Below are 20,596 nucleotides of genomic sequence, written 5' to 3'. Positions count from 1 at the left end.
CAGCTTTGGACTGTGATTACGATTCTACACTACTGAAGTTAAAAAGAGAAAACTAGATTAGTGATGTTTGAGAAGGGGTTAGAGAGTTAAGGAGTGAAAAAGAGCTTTGTAGGGGTGTGGGAAAGGGGAGAATACAAAATAAACATTCTGTGTACGGAAAACATAACATAAGAATAAGGGATATTCTGAATACATGAAATACATGAAGTACGCGCGGGGGCGTAAGCCCCCGCGCGGTTCTGTAGTTTTTGGATGCCTAGGGAGGAATTTCTCACCCCCTCCCCCCAAGGCCCGATTAACCAGGCGTGGCCCTGAAGACCCGCCTGGTGTAGGGGGAATCATGCTCTCCTGGACAAAGTGGTCAGCCCAGGGTCCTATGGCTAGCTGTCCTGCCCAGAGCCCCCATCATACCAGTCAAAAGCCCACGAAATCCTGGCATGTGGAGTGTTCTGGTCCCAGCCGAGCCTCTGTGGTTTTTGGATGCCTAGGAAGGATTTCTCACCCCCTCCCCCCAGGGCCCGATTAACCAGGCGTGGCCCTGAAGACCCGCCTGGTGTGGGGGAATCTTGTTCCCCTGGACTAAGTGGTCAGCCCAGGGGTCCTATGGCTAGCTGTCCTGCCCAGAGCCCCCAACATACCAGGCAAACACACCAAGAAATCCTGGCATTCGGAGTGTTCTGGGCCCAGCCAAGGCTCTGCAGTTTTTGGATGCCTAGGGAGGAATTTCTCACCCCCTCCCCCCAAGGCCCGATTAACCAGGCGTGGCCCTGAAGACCCGCCTGGTGTGGGGGGAATCATGCTCTCCTGGACAAAGTGGTCAGCCCAGGGTCCTATGGCTAGCTGTCCTGCCCAGAGCCCCCATCATACCAGTCAAAAGCCCACGAAATCCTGGCATGTGGAGTGTTCTGGTCCCAGCCGAGCCTCTGTGGTTTTTGGATGCCTAGGAAGGATTTCTCACCCCCTCCCCCCAGGGCCCGATTAACCAGGCGTGGCCCTGAAGACCCGCCTGGTGTGGGGGAATCTTGTTCCCCTGGACTAAGTGGTCAGCCCAGGGGTCCTATGGCTAGCTGTCCTGCCCAGAGCCCCCAACATACCAGGCAAACACACCAAGAAATCCTGGCATTCGGAGTGTTCTGGGCCCAGCCAAGGCTCTGCAGTTTTTGGATGCCTAGGGAGGAATTTCTCACCCCCTCCCCCCAAGGCCCGATTACCCAGGCGTGGCCCTGAAGACCCGCCTGGTGTGGGGGGAATCATGCTCTCCTGGACAAAGTGGTCAGCCCAGGGTCCTATGGCTAGCTGTCCTGCCCAGAGCCCCCATCATACCAGTCAAAAGCCCACGAAATCCTGGCATGTGGAGTGTTCTGGTCCCAGCCGAGCCTCTGTGGTTTTTGGATGCCTAGGAAGGATTTCTCACCCCCTCCCCCCAGGGCCCGATTAACCAGGCGTGGCCCTGAAGACCCGCCTGGTGTGGGGGAATCTTGTTCCCCTGGACTAAGTGGTCAGCCCAGGGGTCCTATGGCTAGCTGTCCTGCCCAGAGCCCCCAACATACCAGGCAAACACACCAAGAAATCCTGGCATTCGGAGTGTTCTGGGCCCAGCCAAGGCTCTGCAGTTTTTGGATGCCTAGGGAGGAATTTCTCACCCCCTCCCCCCCAAGGCCCGATTAACCAGGCGTGGCCCTGAAGACCCGCCTGGTGTGGGGGGAATCATGCTCTCCTGGACAAAGTGGTCAGCCCAGGGTCCTATGGCTAGCTGTCCTGCCCAGAGCCCCCATCATACCAGTCAAAAGCCCACGAAATCCTGGCATGTGGAGTGTTCTGGTCCCAGCCGAGCCTCTGTGGTTTTGGATGCCTAGGAAGGATTTCTCACCCCCTCCCCCCAGGGCCCGATTAACCAGGCGTGGCCCTGAAGACCCGCCTGGTGTGGGGGAATCTTGTTCCCCTGGACTAAGTGGTCAGCCCAGGGGTCCTATGGCTAGCTGTCCTGCCCAGAGCCCCCAACATACCAGGCAAACACACCAAGAAATCCTGGCATTCGGAGTGTTCTGGGCCCAGCCAAGGCTCTGCAGTTTTTGGATGCCTAGGGAGGAATTTCTCACCCCCTCCCCCCAAGGCCCGATTAACCAGGCGTGGCCCTGAAGACCCGCCTGTTGTGGGGGGAATCATGCTCTCCTGGACAAAGTGGTCAGCCCAGGGTCCTATGGCTAGCTGTCCTGCCCAGAGCCCCCATCATACCAGTCAAAAGCCCACGAAATCCTGGCATGTGGAGTGTTCTGGTCCCAGCCGAGCCTCTGTGGTTTTTGGATGCCTAGGAAGGATTTCTCACCCCCTCCCCCCAGGGCCCGATTAACCAGGCGTGGCCCTGAAGACCCCGCCTGGTGTGGGGGAATCTTGTTCCCCTGGACTAAGTGGTCAGCCCAGGGGTCCTATGGCTAGCTGTCCTGCCCAGAGCCCCCAACATACCAGGCAAACACACCAAGAAATCCTGGCATTCGGAGTGTTCTGGGCCCAGCCAAGGCTCTGCAGTTTTTGGATGCCTAGGGAGGAATTTCTCACCCCCTCCCCCCAAGGCCCGATTAACCAGGCGTGGCCCTGAAGACCCGCCTGGTGTGGGGGGAATCATGCTCTCCTGGACAAAGTGGTCAGCCCAGGGTCCTATGGCTAGCTGTCCTGCCCAGAGCCCCCATCATACCAGTCAAAAGCCCACGAAATCCTGGCATGTGGAGTGTTCTGGTCCCAGCCGAGCCTCTGACAATTTTTCTTGTTAAGTTCTGTCAGTACCTTTTATATCTTAGATATTAGCCCCTTATCTGATGAGTATTGAGTGAATAGTTTCTCCGATTCCATACACCTTTTGTGGTGTATGGAAGACTTCTGCTTTGTCATGGGTGATAAAATCAGACTTCTGTATCTGCACAGGTGTCTGTGCAGACCTCTGGTGTTTGCACAGGTCAAGGAGCGGTGCTTATGATGAAGTCTTTCTTTGTGGTTCTAGAAATTCCGTTTCTTCAGTGTCGTTTTTATCCATCTTCTGTACTTGGTGGTCTTGGTCTTTGTGCTGATCCTAAGATGGAGATTGGGATAGTCTTTTTTTATGTTTCCAGAAGACCCGTTCAGCTGCGATTGTCTCAGTCAGACCTCTGGAAGTAACGATCTTGTTTATTGTACATATTGTAGATCAAAACCTAGGCTAGGGATTTTTTTTATTGGTCCCAGGATATGTGCTGTCCAGTCATGATTGTTGCAGCCAGTCATCTGTAGATAGTGATCTTGGCTTTTGCACAGATCAAAGGGTAACAAGTCTTTGGTTTTGTCTTATTATTGGCTGGTGAGGTAGAACAACCTGCTCTTAGATCAAGTTGTTCCCATTTCCTCGTTGTCAGGATATCATATTAGAACTGGCACATGTTGGTGTCAGAGCAGTATTAAAGATGCTCCTGAGGGGATTTGGTTCCTGCAGCTATTGTGTAGAACTGTGTCTTTCTGTGTCTGGGATCCAGGGTTCAGGACTGGTCGAGTGGTGTCTAATCCTCTGGGGTCTAAGTTGGGTCCCTATGACATATGTTCAAAGTGGGAGGTGCCCTTTTATTGTAAAAAATATGAGTTGTTATCCCTAGTAGATAAGAGCTTGCTTTTTTTTTTTTTTTTTTTGGTTTTTGGGCCACACCCTGTGACGCTCAGGGGTTACTCCTGGCTATGCGCTCAGAAGTTGCTCCTGGCTTCTTGGGGGACCATATGGGATGCCGGGGGATCGAACCGTGGTCCGTCCTAGGCTAGCGAAGGCAAGGCAGGCACCTTACCTCCAGCGCCACCACCCGGCCCCAAGAGCTTGCTTTTATACATAAAATTTCCCCTTTTTAATATGCCTTTGAGGAAGAAATGGTGCTACATTATATTGCTGGTGCAATAGAGGGTGAAAAGAGAAGAAAACAGAAACAGGACAAAAAATAAAACTATATATGCTCACATATATAAAAAGAAAAAAGATTTTTTAAAAATGAATAAAAAGTAATTAAAGAAACAAAGTGATGCAGGAGACTACCTTACATTTGGGGAAAAACAGGTTAAGAGGTTATTTGTGGAAGTGTTCAGGGGACAATATGGGATGTGAAAAATCAAATCAGGGATGCTGTATGCAAGGCAAACAAATCTGCTGACAATGTCTCTGGTCCCCAGAACGTTACACTCTAGTCTTGAGACTATTTTTTCTCTTGCCATTTCTTCCATTCAAAATATATTATGGTCTTAAAATATTTTCACATACGTATAAAATGGAATTTTCTGTTGACTTTACCTTTCTTTCCTTTAGTTTCTATTCTTGCAGAAACAGAAGAAATAAAGTCAATTTTGAAAGACAAAGGAATTGATGGGGAGACCATTGCTGAAGTATATCCCATTAGAGTGCAGCCAGCTCGTATTCTCAGCCACATTTATTCCTGCCTAGGTAAGGAGATTAAATATTTGCTAAAATCAAGGCATTATTTAGTATATTACTAGTTTCTTTCCTTTTATATTTTATTGTGTGTATCTTTATTAAATTATATCTAAGAAAGTGTTTACAATCAACTAACAAATCTATTTCCCTTTCTTCAGTGATGCATATTTGTTTTGAGTACATGTTAATTTTATGTAGTAACATTTTAAGTCCTTTATATTTTGTTGTGTAATAAGTTTATTCATGTTATTTTAAAATTCCAATCCTTAATCTGTGCCTATTATTACTTAGTACTTATTTTTATTGTATTTATGTGTAAAACTTCATTACATGATCTCCACGTTAGACAAACTATTACACTATTAATAAAAGAAAGAATAAGCAATTTCTAAATTACCATTGTATAAGACTAAATAATAGTTCCCAAAGATATCTAGATGACTAATTCCTTTTAAGCATTGCTTAGTATGGCAAAATAATTTTTCAGTAGTGATTAATAAGAATGTTATATAACATTACCTTGGTTATTCAGATTCATCTTAAATTCAGTCATGTATTCTTTTTTTTTTTTTTTTGGTTTTTTGGTTACACCCAGCAGTGCTCACGAGTTATTCCTGGCTCTATGCTCAGAAATCACTCCTGGCAGGCTTGGGGGACCATACGGGATGCCGGGATTTCAACCATGGTCCATTTGCATGCAAGGCAAATGCACTACCTACATGCTATCTCTCCGGCCCCTCAGTCATGTATTCTTATAAAAAGAAATTAGAAAAGATCTGAAAAATAAATAGCATATCTGAAAAGAGGATGTACAGATAATCATAAAAACGAAAGTGCACATCACTAGTTATCAGGGGAAGTCAAACAGAGATCAGAATGTGGTACTACTTCATAACTATCACAATAGTTAGCATCAAAAATTAATAGATGTTGATAAGAATATTGAGAAAATGAAGCTCTTGTGTACTTTTGGTGATAATATAAATTGGTATACCCACTACATAAAATAATATAAAGATTCCTAAAGAATAAAACAGTCATGGGAATATATTACACAGTTTGGAATATGGAGGGTAGATACCCATGAATCTACAATCCATAAAATTGTATTATAAATTATAAAAATTATAAAAAGATATATAGGAATTATATACACTGTGTTGATGGTTTCACATTGTATCCAAAAGTTAAATCAGTTTTATATTCTGGAAACTACTGTCCTGTGTTTTGACAATTATACTGTGATTAAAAAAAGGTAAAAGGTGGCAAAAAGTGGGGCCAGAGAGATGGCACAGCGGTGTTTGCCTTGCAAGCAGCTGATCCAGGACTTAAGGTGGATGGTTCGAATCCTGGCATCCAATATGGTCCCCCATGCCTGCCAGGAGCTATTTCTGAGCAGATAGCCAGGAGTAACCCCTGAGTGCAGCCGGGTGTGGCCCACCCCCCAAAAAAAGATGGCAAAAAGAAGCTAGATTATAGAACCAAATATATAACAACAGTTCCAAGAGATTGGAGCAGAGTGGTGCAACTTTACATTCTAAACACATCAAAGAATGTTCACAATCTCTTGTTTGAAATTGGCAAAAACAAAAAACAAAAAAAAACAAAAACAGATTCACCATTTGAGCCATTTGAGCCTCAAGGAAAAAAATCATCTCTGTCAATATATTGATTTGTAGTTCTATCAATTATTGGATATAAAACTATCAGGAAAATTAGAGAATGAATTTATGCGGTTATGAGCCACTATAGTAATTTTTATAACAATAAATTAATAACAGATTTTATTACTTGGAAATTGGTGATGGTATAATAGATATCTAAAAATATGGTAGTAACAATCAAGTCTAATGGACAGAGGCTAGAAGAATTTTGACATAATAGAAATTTTTTATATTGCTTTCAGTATTGTACACATTTGCATGGTAAAGGCATTACTGAAGAGAACTCAAAGATGAGGAACATATTAGTGCAAACATTAAAGTAAGGAATCCTTGTTATAGAAAGGGGATAATTCTATAAGATCATGTGATCTGGCCTTGGTAACTGATGGGACAGGCATGTATGCTTCTCATCAGCTGCCCGTAACACTTTAACCTGCATTGTTTGGCATGAGAACGTTATGAATACTCAAATTTCCCCTGGCATAATAAAGGTTCCCACCCTGTTACAGGTGACTGAAATCCCAGACAAATTGTCTCCAGTAACATAGAAAAAAAAGTATGTAAATGATGAACTTTAACAATTAACTGAGGATATATTTTGTTTTATTGATTAAGATTCCCATCAAAAATGGGGAGAAGAAATGAACAGACACTTTGATAAAAAAAAAAAAAGAAATGCAAATGGCCAAAAGGCACATGAAAAAATGCTCTTTGTCACTAATCATCAGGGAGATGCAAATCAAAACAATGATGAGATACCACCTCACACCACAGAGATTGGCGTACATCACAAAGAATGAGAACAATCAGTGCTGGCAGGGATGTGGAGAGAAAGGAACTCATCCACTGCTGGTGGAAATGCTGTCTAGTCCAACCTCTATGGAAAGCGATATGGAGATTCCTCCAAAATCTGGAAATTGAGCTCCCAATCGACCCTGCTATTCCACTTCTAGGGATATACTCTAAGAACACAAGAATACAATACAAAAACCCCGTCCTCACACCTATATTTATTGCAGCACTATTCACAATAGCAAGTCTCTGGAAACAACCAAGATGCCCTTCACCAGACGGATGGCTAAAGAAACTGTAGTACATATACACAATGGAATATTATGCAGCCGTCAGGAGATGGAGTCATGAAATTTTCCTATACATGGATGTACATGGAATCTATCATGCTGAGTGAAATAAGTCAGAGGGAGAGAGAAAGACACAGAATAGTCTCACTCATCTATAGGTTTTAAGAAAATTAAAAGTCATTTTTGCAATAATCCTCAGAGACAATGAGAGGAGGGCTGGAACTTCCAGCTCACTTCATGAAGTTCACCACAAAGAGTGGTGAGTGCAGTTATAGAAATAACTACACAGAGAACTACCATAATCATGTGAATGAATGAGGGAACTGGAAAGCCTGTCTGGAGTACAGGTGGGGCTAGGGTGGGATGGAGGGAGATTTGGGACATTGGTGGTGGGAATGTTGCACTGGTGATGGGGGTGTTCTTTACATGACCAAAACCTAGTCATAATCATATATATAATCAAGATGTTTAAATAAAGAAAAAAATATTCTGTGTTTTACAGTACTTTTTATATTAATATCTTTATTTAAATACATTGATTACAAATATAATTGTAGTTGGTTTTCAGTCATGTAAAGAACACCCCCCTTCACTGGTGCAACATTCCCACCACCAATGTCCAAGATCTCCCTCCTCCCCACCCCACCCACATTTGTACTCTAGACAGGCTTTCCACTTCCCTCATTCATTCACATTGTTATGATAGTTCTCAATGTAGTTATTTCTCTAACTGCACTAATCACTATTTGGTGAGCTTCATGTTGTGAGCTGAACATTCCAGCCCTCTTTTCTTTGTCTCTGAGCATTTTTGAAAAAAATGTCTTAATTTTCTTAACCCATAGATGAGTGAGACTATTCTGCATCTATCTCTCTTCCCTCTGACTCATTTCACTCAGCATAATAGACTCCATGTACATTCATATATAGGAAAATTTCATGACTTCATCTCTCCTGATGGCTGCATCATATTCCATTGTGTATATGTACCACAGTTTCTTTAGCCATTCATCTGTTGAAGGGCATCTTGGTTGTTTCCAGAGTCTGGCTATTGTAAATAGCACAGCAATGAATATAGGTGTGAGGAAGGGATTTTGTATTGTATTTTTGTGTTCCTAGTGTATATCGCTAGGAGTGGTATAGTTGGGTTGTATGGGAGCTCAATTTCCAGGTTTTGGTGGAATCTTTCCATAAAAGTTTCCGTAAAGGTTGGACTAGACAGCATTCCCCCCCAGCACTGAATAAGAGTTCCTTTCTCTCCACATCCTTGCCAGCAATGCTTGTTCTCATTTTTGTGTTGTGCACCAATCTCTGTGGCATGAGATGGTAGCTCATAATTATTTTGATTTACATCTCTCTGATGATGTAAAATGTGGAGCATTTTTATGTGCCTTTTGCCCATTTGTAGTTCTTTATCAAAGTGTCTGCTCATTTCTTCTCCCTATTTTTTGATGGGATTAGATGTTTTTTTCTTGTAAAGTTCTGTCAGTGCCTTGTATATTTTAGATATTAGCCTCTTATCTGATGGGTATTGGGTGAATAGTTTCTCCCACTCAGTGGTGGCTTCTGTAACCACAGCCAATTCATAGAACTCTTTCAGAAGATTAGAGAATCCATACAAATGGAATGGACGGAACTAAATAAAATGTTAGCAAATCATAGGAGCAAAGTGCTCATGTAGAGAACTACATAGGGGCATCTAATCACAAATTACAAGCCAGTGTTGATAAAGAAGAAAAAAGAAAAGGGAATGGAAAAATATGTAAGGTACATAATGAAAAACAACAACAATTTAACAAAGCAAAACAAAATCACAACAAATTATAGCAATACCAGAATGGATGGAGAAAGGGAAAGGGGAAAAACAAGTAGCTGGACAAATATTAGCAGAGAACTTCACCACTGTGAAATGAGGCAGCTGTACAATTCAAGGAGTTGAGAAGAGTGCCAAATAAAATAGAACCAATCTGAACAAGACATATCGTAATCAAAATGGCAAAAAAAAAATCAGAGAGAAGGACTTTTTCAAACAGTAATGGAGATTAGATCTTAAATGTAAAGGATAGAACATAAACTCACACAAGATTTTCCATATGAAAATGATCAGGCGAGAAAAGAGTAGACTGATAAATTCAAATTACCAAATGAAAGAAAATTTCAACTTAGATTCCAATACCCATATAACTCTTAATTTATATGGAAGGAAGGGACAAAGTCATTCAAACAAAACTATAACTTGCAACATTTGAGATAACCAAACTGACTACTGAACTACCAAACTACAAAATTACTGAACTACAATAAATGAACTACTGAAATGTCACTGAAATGTCATACATAAAGCAAATAACCAATAATAACAGCAATAAACGTACACAATATTCTGATTCAATAGCGTGTTCTCTGAATAGTTTCTTTTGATGTCAATGGACTGAACTCTCCCATCAAAAGGCAGACTAGAGTTTTGAATCAGAAAATAGAAACAATCACTTGCTGCTTACAGGAAACATCTAAAATTTCAGGATAGACACAGGCTTTGAGTAAATGGATGTAAAATAATTAGATAAACCACTGGAAAAAAAGCCTGTGACAACCATATTTGTATAAGATACAGTTGCATTTAGTCTCAAGAAAGTAATTAGAGACAAGAATAGACAGAATTTATTAATCAGAGGAACAATAAGCCAAATCATACTAACTAATCAACATATACTGACCAACTTATGGGACACCAAAGTTTGTAAATGTTTTTGATCACACATCTAGAGAAAGACATGGATGAAGCATAATAGTACTGGTAAATTTCAATACACCACTCTGAACACTCAATCAATCCACTAGAAAGAGCATCAGTAAGAACTTAAGAGCCCTAAATGAAAAACTAGAAGAGCTGAGACTAATGGATGTATACAGGACTTTCCATCCTCAAAAAGCTGTATATACATTCTTCTCTGATACAGACCGAATATTCTCTAGAATAGATCACATTTTAGGACCTAAGTCTTACAAAAACTTACAAATATAAGATCATATCAAGCATCCTATCAGATCACAATGCAACAGAGTTAGAGATTTATTGTAAAAAGATCTGTAGAAACTAGCATCTGAGAACTTAACATTTTTAATAAGTTGGATCAAAGAGGAAATCAGGGGGACTGACGTACTGGAACACTGATGGAGCTAAGTTAACATAAGTGGAATTGGTGTAGAAATATTATATGCATACACTTAACTGTCAATAACTTTGTAAAGCAAGGTTCTTTAATTAAATAAATTTAAGTAAAAACATTTATATATTCTCAAGGGTTGGATGGCAAGCTTTCAAGCAGTGGAAAAGGGTTTCATCTTTTACTTTGTTATTTATGTCACTTAGTATAATATCTTCAAGTTCTATTCATTTTATCACCAAAGACATGGTTTTATTCTTTAGATGACAGTACAGTATTCTATTCAGTGTATATATGTGTATATAAGCACATATATTAGATGATTGTGTAGTATATATGTTTTATTAGCCACTTAAGATTTTATCTTAATATTTTCTGAATTTCCTTTACATTTTATAGTTATAGAACTTAACTATTTCATATCAATTAAAATATTGTCATGAAATTATTTATGATATTGATGCTTTTATTTTACATATCTCTAAAAATAGAAACATAGTTTTGAAAATTATTTGTTTTTATGAATTTATTTTTTGCAGCATTGTGGAATTTTATTTATCATTAAGCTTATCATTAATCATAAAAATTAGTATATGGGTCACATCATCCACAACAATGTTTGAAAAATACCTTATATGTAGTACATTAAAATTTTTTTTAATTCCTGAGACACAGGTGAGGAAAGGTAGGCATTCAGATGATTGGTGTAGTTTTGGAATGATTTAATCATGACAGTCATAATTAACTTACTGTAAATCAAGTTACATCAATAAAAATGTTTTTAAATAAGTGAGTAGTTTATTTTTTAATTAAATTGCTTTATTTTAGACACTGTTTTACAGAGTTGTTCATAATATAGTCATTCAATTTTCTAATCCCAATCCCAACACCAGTGTAACATTCCCTCCAACCTGGTTATCATCCAAACATCCCCACAGCATGCCATATAATTTATTTAGTATTGCTTGGTATAACTAAATGGTAATGGAATTATAGAAGAAAACTACTTTAAATCTGATTCTTCTATGAAAAACAGTATGGAGGGTTCTCAGTAAACTCAGAATCAAGCTGCTGTGTGACCTAGTAATTTCATTTGGGGATATCTATTCCAAGGACATATGCATACCACCATTCAATGCAGCACTCAGTACAGTAGCTAAGAGATGGAATCAACCTAGATGTTCAGCAACAGATGAGATGTAGCACATATATACAATGGAATACTACCTAGGTGTAAGGAATGATGCAATCATAAAATTTCCTGTATCATGGATGAAACTCAAATATTAAATGAAGTAAGCTACAAAGATAAATCCAAGATTCTATCACTTATGTGGTACTTAGAATAACTGCATGAAGGAATTAACTGATTTAACTGATTTAAATTGGGGCTGTCTAGAACACTCTTGGATCCAAAGGATAGTGAGAAGAAGAAAAGAACTAGAGTAGAGAAGGAGAAAGATGTATGAAATAACAAGGGCCAGGGGCCAATGGGCCTCAGGTGTTTTGGTGGTATGAAGAAAGAACAGAACTAATTATCCAAGCCACAGTCAACAACAATGAAATAATGGGATCTAACCTTTAACAACCAAACTTAAAAATGATGGCCGGAGAGATAGCATGGAGGTAAGGCATTTGCCTTTTATACAGAAGGTTGGTGGTTCGAGTCCCGGCATCCCATATCATACCCTGAGCCTGCCAGGAGCGATTTCTGAGCATAGAGCCAGGAGTAACCCCTGAGCACTGCCGGGTGTGACCCCCCCCCAAAAAAAGGCAAGAAAAATGATGGCAGGCTGGGGTGGGGGTGGTAAAATGGGATGGACTTTGGAAATACTGTTAGAGGAAGATTGGCAATGGTGGTGGAATTGGTGCTGGGATATTGTATATCTAAAACTCAATTTTGAGTAGCTTTTATATCAAAGTGCTTTAAATAAAAATAAAAAAATAACATTTAAAAATAAAACTGGACTAAAAGAAACTTTGTAAAACTTTTGCAATGGAGGCTTAAGCATTATCTGAAGGTCCACTAAACTATATATTGCTAGTTGACTATTATGTTTTGATTTTGTTTGTTGAGTTTATGTTGCTTCTTATTACCAAATGTAATTTGGTATAGCCTTACAGAGAAATTAGTATTAAAATTATAGGGGTATTGTATGGCTGCATAAGGAGCCATATGTTATACAAATTTGAAGATCTGCAGAGCTCCCCTGATGATCTCATATGGTCAAAGTGTTTGTTTCCTGGGGACATCCAAAGTGCCCCAGTGTGATCAGATGCTAGGACTGCATGCCTATCAGTTTTTACTGCATGTTGGGCCTGTCATTCAAGAGTTAGATGAATCTATGGCTTTGTTCTCTTGCACTGACATAGTGAAAGGCTCTGGCTCATGTTGGTAGCTGCCAGGGACTTCTGGAAGTAGAGAGGCCTAGGCCAAGGAAAGCAGCCTTGCCTAGCTCCAAAGGTCCTTGGAAATGCCAGCCACAAAACTGACATGCCTGATGGTGGCTAGGAGTCTCTGAAGAGATTAGTGGGAAGCATTGAAGCTGGGCCTTTGGCATAAAACTAGTTGTACGGTGGGTCTGTGTGTGCAGCCTTCAAGGCTTCAGTGTTTTATTTTTTTGGTGGGAGAACTGGCCCTGCATTCCAGGTATGGAGTTGCTAATTGTAGTGTTAAATAATTAGCGATGGTGGTGGATGGTGAAGGATGGATGGAGGGATCTTTCTCTGCCACCCCAGGCCACGTGGCTCCGCAATCCCCATTCAGCTGGCGGGTCCCAGGTTTAGGTGAACGGCGGAATTACTCATCCAGAGACAGGCATCAGGAAGCATCAACTTTATTCATACCCTATCCACCACATGTGTGGCCTCTATCATAACCTTTTAAGCACAGCCATTCTTAGCTAGCCCTGCGTCTTAACTCCTTTCAGCCATCTTCCATTTGACCTCCATGCTGGTCAAAGACCAAAAGGCCGAAGCCATAAGGCAAAAGGGCTTAATCCCCTGTGGTCAAAACCTTATCTACCTTTTCCAAGACCCCTCCCAGGAATGGGCGGGGTCTTGCAGGTAAGGTCAAGTTACCTAGGAAGAAAGGGTGGGGGATGAGGTTTCATCTCCCCCTTTTCTGAAATATAAAAGAACCTTATGTAATCCTGACTCCACCTTTAGCCAAAAGGTGGGTTAATATTTTCATGCAGCAACATAATAGAGTGAAAATTAACATACCAGCCCTTTTCAAAAACATAACATTTCTGCAAAATATACTATACACCTGTAACTTAAAATTTTCTTAATGCTTTTTTACCAAGCACTATTCCGGAACTTTCATATTCCTATACTTTTAAACTATATTGGGAGAACTTTCTGTTCCTCTTAACCTTCCCTACACACAAGTACTACAGCATAAATACATAACATACGTTTTAAAAACAGGCTAAGTACATTAAAATACACACAGTAAAACATTTTGCAATTGAAAATATTAACTATGGAAAACAACAAAACACATTTGAATTATAAAGAAAATGACTTAATCAAGACGAAGATGCAGGCAGTTAGAAATCAGATCTTTAAATGGGCTAAACTGTTATTACTCCTTTTTTTAATTTTTACACTACTACCTAATTTTTTCCCATTACCAACACCAATTGTGAAATTCCTTCACCTAAAACCAAATGTCCAGATGATTAATTTGTCCCACGCTGTTCTCACCACGTAGTTTACTTTCATAGTTCCTTGCTTGCACTGTTGTTGGCCGTGTGGTCCCAGGTCCTGCAGCCGGTTCACTCGCTGTTTCACCTTTCTGATTTGTAGGGCGGATCCCAGGCTCGCCGCTTTGGGCTGGATTAGGCACTTTTCACCACTTTTCTGCCAAAGGGTTGGAATTGTTGACTGATTACAGCTGCCTTTTCTCCCCTCCGGTGGCACTTTGGAAGCACCACAGCCACTGCAGCTTCTCGGCCACAGCTTCACAGGGCGCTTTTGGATGTCCAGAGTTCAAAGTTATTTAAACTAAAAGTCCAGTCCAAAATTTCCAAAGTCAAAATACAAATTCAAGCTGAACGTTGCTCTCAGAAAATCAGTCTGCTTGTAGCTTTTTCTTTCTGAACCTTTTCCAATTAAGGCCTTCCATCAGTATTTGAGGAGGCGGAGGTTTTTGGAAAAAGGATTTTCGACAACAAAGTTTCAGTCCTGAGTGTTGGATGGGAGTAATACAAGTTTTCAACTCCCCTGTTTTACTGATATTTTTGCCCCTAAAAGGGGTCGTGGCCATCTTTGAACATGGCTTCACGTGGCCAAACACTTTGGGCTGACTCCATCTGAAAAGAGCCAAAATCAAACAGAAGAGCAGAAATCTCACCATATTCGCTGTTTTCTTGGGTCCAGGTTTCAGGTCAGAGTTCGGAGCACCAGATGTTGAATTAAATATTTAATGATGGTGCTGGATGGGGATGGATGGAGGTGGATGGATTTTTCTCTGCCATCCCAGGCCACGTGGCTCCGCAATCCCCATTCAGCTGGCAGGTCCCAGGTTTAGGTGAACGGCGGAATCAGACTCATCCAGAGACAGGCATCAGGAAGTATCAGCTTTATTCATACCTTATCCTCCACATGTGTGGCCTCTATCATAACCTTTTAAGCATTCAGTCATTCTTAGCTAGCCCTGCATCTTAACTCCTTTCAGCCATCTTCCCTTTGACCTCCATGCTGGTCAAAGACCAAAAGGCAAAATGGCCCTAATCCCCTGGGTCAAAGGCTTTATCTACCTTTTCCAAGACCCCTCCCAGGAATGGGTGGGGTCTTGCAGGTAAAGTCAAGTTACCTAGGAAGAAAGGAGGGATGAGGCTTCACTAATGAACTTTTTTATTTTTTAGTTTAGTTTTTGGGTCACACCAGCGATGCTCCTGGCTTATTCCAGGCCCTGCACTCAGGAATTACTTATGACAGTGCTCGGTAGACTATTGGATGCCATAGATTTAACCCAGGTTGGAAAAATTCTAGGCAAATGCCTTACCTGCTGATTATACCTCTAGTCCCCTAACGGACTTTCTTGGAAGACATTTCACTTGTCACTATGTAATACTGGAGCTATTAAGTTGTGATGTATGACACCACAGGAGAAGGTCTTTTTTGCATTTTTGTACCAGTTTTCTTTTGGATTTTTATATTATACACCTTTTCACTTTGCTGATTTTACTATATCTTTTTATTGTAATCAGCATTTTCATTGGTGTAACTCTCTGCTGAATTATATGAACCCTTATAAGTCCCTATACCCAGGGATGAACACAAAAAGAATTTTCATAGGAGTTTATTTACAAAGGCACAGTAAAAATGCTCCATATCACTCATCATCAGGGAGATGCAAATCAAAACAACAATGATGTATCATCTCACACCACAGAGACTGGCACACATCACAAAGAACAAGAATTATCAGTGTTGCCATGCATGTGAGAGAAAACAGTTCTCATTTATAACTAGTGAGAATGCTGTCTTGTCCAACCTTTTGTGAAAACAATGTGATATTCCTAAAAAGTACCTGGGAATTAAAATTTCACATGATTCAGCAATACTACTCCTAGAGATATACCTTATGAACACAAAAAATATGAAAATACCCTCTGTATTTTTATATTCATTGTACAACTATATACAATAGCCAGAATCTGGAAACAATTTAGGTGCCCAACAACAGATGATTGGCTAAAGAAACTGTGGTACATATACACAATGTAATACTCTGCAGCTATTAGGGGAAATTAAGTCATAAAAATTGGTGGACATGGAGATTATGCTGAGTGAAATGAGTAAGAGGGAGAGGGATAGACATAGAATAGTCTCACTCATCTGTGATATAAGAAAAATAAAAGACAGTACGGTAATGATATTCAGAGACAATGGAGATAAGGGTGGGAGGACCAGCAATGATATGAAGCTTACCACAAACAGTGGTGAGCAAAGTTAGAAAAGTAACTGGACTGACAACTAACATAACAATGATAGTACGAGAGAGAAATAGAATGTCTGTCTTGAAGTCAGGTAAAGGAGGAGAAAATTAAGGAAAATTGTTGGTGGCAAAAAGTTACACTGGTAAGGGGTGGTGTACATTTGATGACTGAAACCAAACTATGAACATTTTTGTAACCACAGTGCTTAAATAAATAAATTTGTGCTGCCCATTTAAAAAAATGGTAAGAGCAATTAGAGCACTAACTGCAATGACAACTACCATTCCAATGACAGTTTGACTGATCACTCTGGACAAGTACTAGATTCTGAAAGGGGATAAAGTGATTGAATTGCACCCCCTCATTGACAACAGTGCAAACCACAATGTCAGAAAGGAAAGGGAAAGTATGAGAGAGAAGCCAAATGTCTGTCCCAGAGAGGTAGGGGTTGGGGGTGGGAGGGAAATGGGGGACATTGGTGGCGGGAAAGTTGCTCTGGTGAAGGGTGGTATACATTCTATGACTAATACCCTACTATGAACATTTCTGTAATCATAGTGCTCAAATAAATTATTATAAAAATGAAAAAGCCCAAAATACCCAATCCAAAGTCAACAACAATAGAATCAAGAGACCCAAACTACAACAAGCTATGCACAAAAGAGACTTGTTACACTAGCAGTCTAGAGGGACTAAGGGCGGAGATAGGGGAAGCATGCTGGGAACAGGGGACCACTGGTGGGTGGTGGGAATTGCCCTAATTCAGTGTCACTATGTACCTTATATATAATTGTGAAGACTTGTATTTCACATTGGTCTCAATAAAAATTGAAAAAAAAAGAAATGCTAAAACACAAATTTCTATCAAAAAGTAAATGAATTACTAAATTAGGAGATACTGGAATATTTAAAATATTAAAGAAATGAACTAATTCTATATAGCAATATGAACAAATATCACGGAAATAATGTTGAATGAAAGAAATATATATTACGTGTCTATTAACATAGCTTTGGGAAAATTAGGCAGCAGCTACTTATTATGATTAAAATCTGAATAGTAGCTTTAGATTCTGGGACAAGTAAACAACTGAGGTGGGGTATAAGGGAGAATTCTATAGTACTGGCAGTCTTTCATATCTTTATGTGGGTGTCTGTATATGTAAAATATATCAGTTATACATTTGAATTAAATTTTATGTTTATGTTAAATAAAATTATAATATGCATAAATGTATTTATGTTAAAATATATCAATGTTAATAGGTGAATGAAAGCTTATTCATAAAACACAGCATATACATAGAATGTAATATTCTGTCTTTCAAAAGAATGCAATTACAATCTATATAAAATATATAAACTTGAAAACAGTTTGCTAAGAGAAATTTTATGCATCACAAAAGAACAAACACTGTATGATTTTACATATATAAAGTATTCAATGTATTTAAATTCATAGACATATAAAGTAGAATTGTGATTGCTAAAGGTTGATGAAAGGAGAGCATGAAAATAGGGATATTTTCGATCTAAGGAGATGAAAAAAATTGATAATGGTATTGATAGTTTACAAAACTGTGATGTGCTTAATGTCACTTAACTATTAAAATGGTTAAAGGGGCTGGAGAGATATAATTGGGTATAAGATGCTTTCCTTGCATGTAGTTTACTCTATATGTTCTCCAGCACCTGAGCACTACTAAGAGTGATCCCTGTGATCACTAGACAATGATAGTTGGAAATGATCACTCCGAAAAAGAACTGAGAGCTGGTAAAATGATATGCTTTATATCCCGTCAGTAACAATATTGCAAACCCCGGTGCTTAAAAGGAAAAACAGGAGAGAATAAAAATGCTATAGCAGCAGATAGGGAATGTGGGGATGTTGGAGGGCAACTAGGGACATTGGTGATGGGTAACTGGAAAAGGGGCACTGGGAAAAAAATGGGAGTTGGAACACTGTATAACTAAACTCAATCATGAACACCTTTGTAACTGTGTATCTCATAGTAATTCAATTAAAAAATTTTAATGTTTCCTGAGTACAGAAGCAGGAGAAAGCCTTGAATATTGCCAGGTATAGTTCCTTATATAATTAGAATTATAATTTTATGTTATTTTTATTTTGACACAATAGAAAGAAGCTAAATAAAGGGGGTAAATTGACAGTATAAGGAGTAAGGCATGCTGCTGTCACTACTTCAGTCCTTGGCACTGCTTTTGGTCCCCTGAACTGCCAGGCAAGATTCTTGAGCAGAAAGTCAGGTGTAAGGCTTGAAAATTTACAGGTTCAAGCCCTCCCTGCATTGTTTGCTGATTGATTTGTGGTCTAAGATATCTATTTTTAGTATTTTTGTGTATTTAAACATCTTGATTACAAATATGATTGTGATTAGGTTTCAGTCACGTAAAGAACACCCCTTCACCAGTGCAATATTCCCACCACCAATGTCCCAAATCTCCCTCATCCCACCCCACCCCCAACTGTACGCCAGACAGGCTTTCCAGTTTCCTCATTCATTCACATGATTATGGTAGTTCTCAGTGTAGTTATTTCTATAACTGCACTCACCACTCTTTGTGGTGAGCTTCATGAAGTGAGCTGGAAGTTCCAGCCCTCCTCTCATTGTCTCTAAGGATTGTTGCAAAGATGACTTATTTTTCTTAAAACCCATAGATGAGTGAGACTATTCTGCGTCTCTCTCTCCCTCTGACTTATTTTACTCAGCATAATAGACTCCATGTACATCCATGTATAGGAAAATTTTATGACTTCATCTCTCCTGATGGCTGCATAATATTCCATCGTGTATATGTACCACAGTTTCTTTAGCCATCCGTCTGGTGAAGGGCATCTTGGTTTTTTCCAGAGCCTTGCTATTGTGAATAGTGCTGCAATAAACATAGGTGTGAGGAAGGGGTTTTGTATTGTATTCTTGTATTCCTAGGGTATATTCCTAGGAGTGGTTTAGCTGGATAGTATGGGAGCTCAATTTCTAGTTTTTGGAGGAATCTCCATATCGCTTTCCATAGAGGTTGGACTAGACAGCATTCCCACCAGCAGTGGATAAGAGTTCCTTTCTCTCTACATCCCCGCCAGCACTGATTGTTCTCATTCTTTGTGATGTGTGCCAATCCCTGTGGTGTGAGATGGTATCTCATCATTGTTTTGATTTGCATCTCCGTGATGATAAGTGATGAGGAGCATTTTTTCATGTGTCTTTTGGCCATTTGTATTTCTTCTTTGTCAAAGTGTCTGTTCATTTCTTCTCCCCATTTTTGATGGGATTAGATGTTTTTTTTTTCTCTTGTAAAGTTCTGTCAATGCCCTGTATATTTTGGAGATTAGCCCCTTGTCTGATGGGTATTGGGTGAATAGTTTCTCCCACTCAGTGGGTGACTATTGTATCCTGGGCACTATTTCTTTTGAGGTGCAGAAGCTTCTCAGTTTAATGTATTCCCATCTGTTGATCTCTGCTTCCACTTGTTTGGAAAGTGCAGTATCCTCCTTGAAGATGCCTTTAGTCTCAATGTCATGGAGTGTTTAAGATATCTTGACTGCTCATCAATTCTCTTTCAGGATGCAACAGTAGAATGAAACTCAGTGGTCGACCTTATAGACACATGGGAGTCCTTGGAACTTCAAAACTCTATGACATTCGGAAAACTATCTTTACCTTTACTCCACAGGTGGGTGAAGTGATTTTTAAAATGCATTACAATGTATAGAAATAAAATAAAATCATACATTTACTGGAGTTTGGAAATGCTAGCAAATCCAGGAGACTTTATACATATTTATACATATTAAAAAATCTTTGTTTTGTTGGGTTCAACTGAACTTACACTGAAGATCTAGCTGTGCCTAGTGATTGTGGCTAATGAGTACTCCTAGTGTTGCAAAAATATTGATAGGAATTTTAGTGTTTAAGTGCTTTTAAAAATGACTGCTTAATTGCTTTTTGTTTCTTATTTTTCCTTCCTTCCTTTTTTCTTTCTTCCCTTTTTCTTTCATTCTTCCATGCTTTCTTTCTTTTTCTTTCCTTCTTTCTTTCTTTTTTGTTTATTTTTGTTTTTGTTGTTTTGTTTTTAGGCCACATCCAGTGACACTCGGGGGTTATTCCTGGCTATGTGCTCAGAAATCGCTCCTGGCTCAGGGGACCATATGAGATGCTGGGGATCGAACTAGGTTCATCCTGGATCAGCCGCGTGGAACGCAAACACCCTGCTGCTGTACTATCACTCTGGCCCCATGACTGCTTTCTTTTAAAAGTTAAAAATAAGTTTATTTGGGACT

The 20,596-nt window shown here is 39.8% G+C and overlaps 1 protein-coding gene across 1 annotated transcript in view; it reads left to right on the top strand.

The window, feature by feature from the left end:
• PHKA1 (phosphorylase kinase regulatory subunit alpha 1) overlaps positions 1–20,596 on the top strand; it is a 210,960-nt gene that overhangs the window by 95,336 nt on the left and 95,028 nt on the right. The window contains exons 14-15 of the mRNA XM_049767159.1: positions 4,310–4,444; positions 19,880–19,989. Coding sequence (XP_049623116.1) covers positions 4,310–4,444; positions 19,880–19,989 — 245 coding nt within the window. The remainder of the gene's footprint in view (positions 1–4,309; positions 4,445–19,879; positions 19,990–20,596) is intronic.

The sequence above is a fragment of the Suncus etruscus genome, chromosome X (genome assembly GCF_024139225.1).
Source record: "Suncus etruscus isolate mSunEtr1 chromosome X, mSunEtr1.pri.cur, whole genome shotgun sequence".
In the NCBI taxonomy this organism is placed as follows: Eukaryota; Metazoa; Chordata; class Mammalia; order Eulipotyphla; family Soricidae; genus Suncus; species Suncus etruscus.
This window is presented reverse-complemented; position numbering and strand designations above follow the sequence as displayed.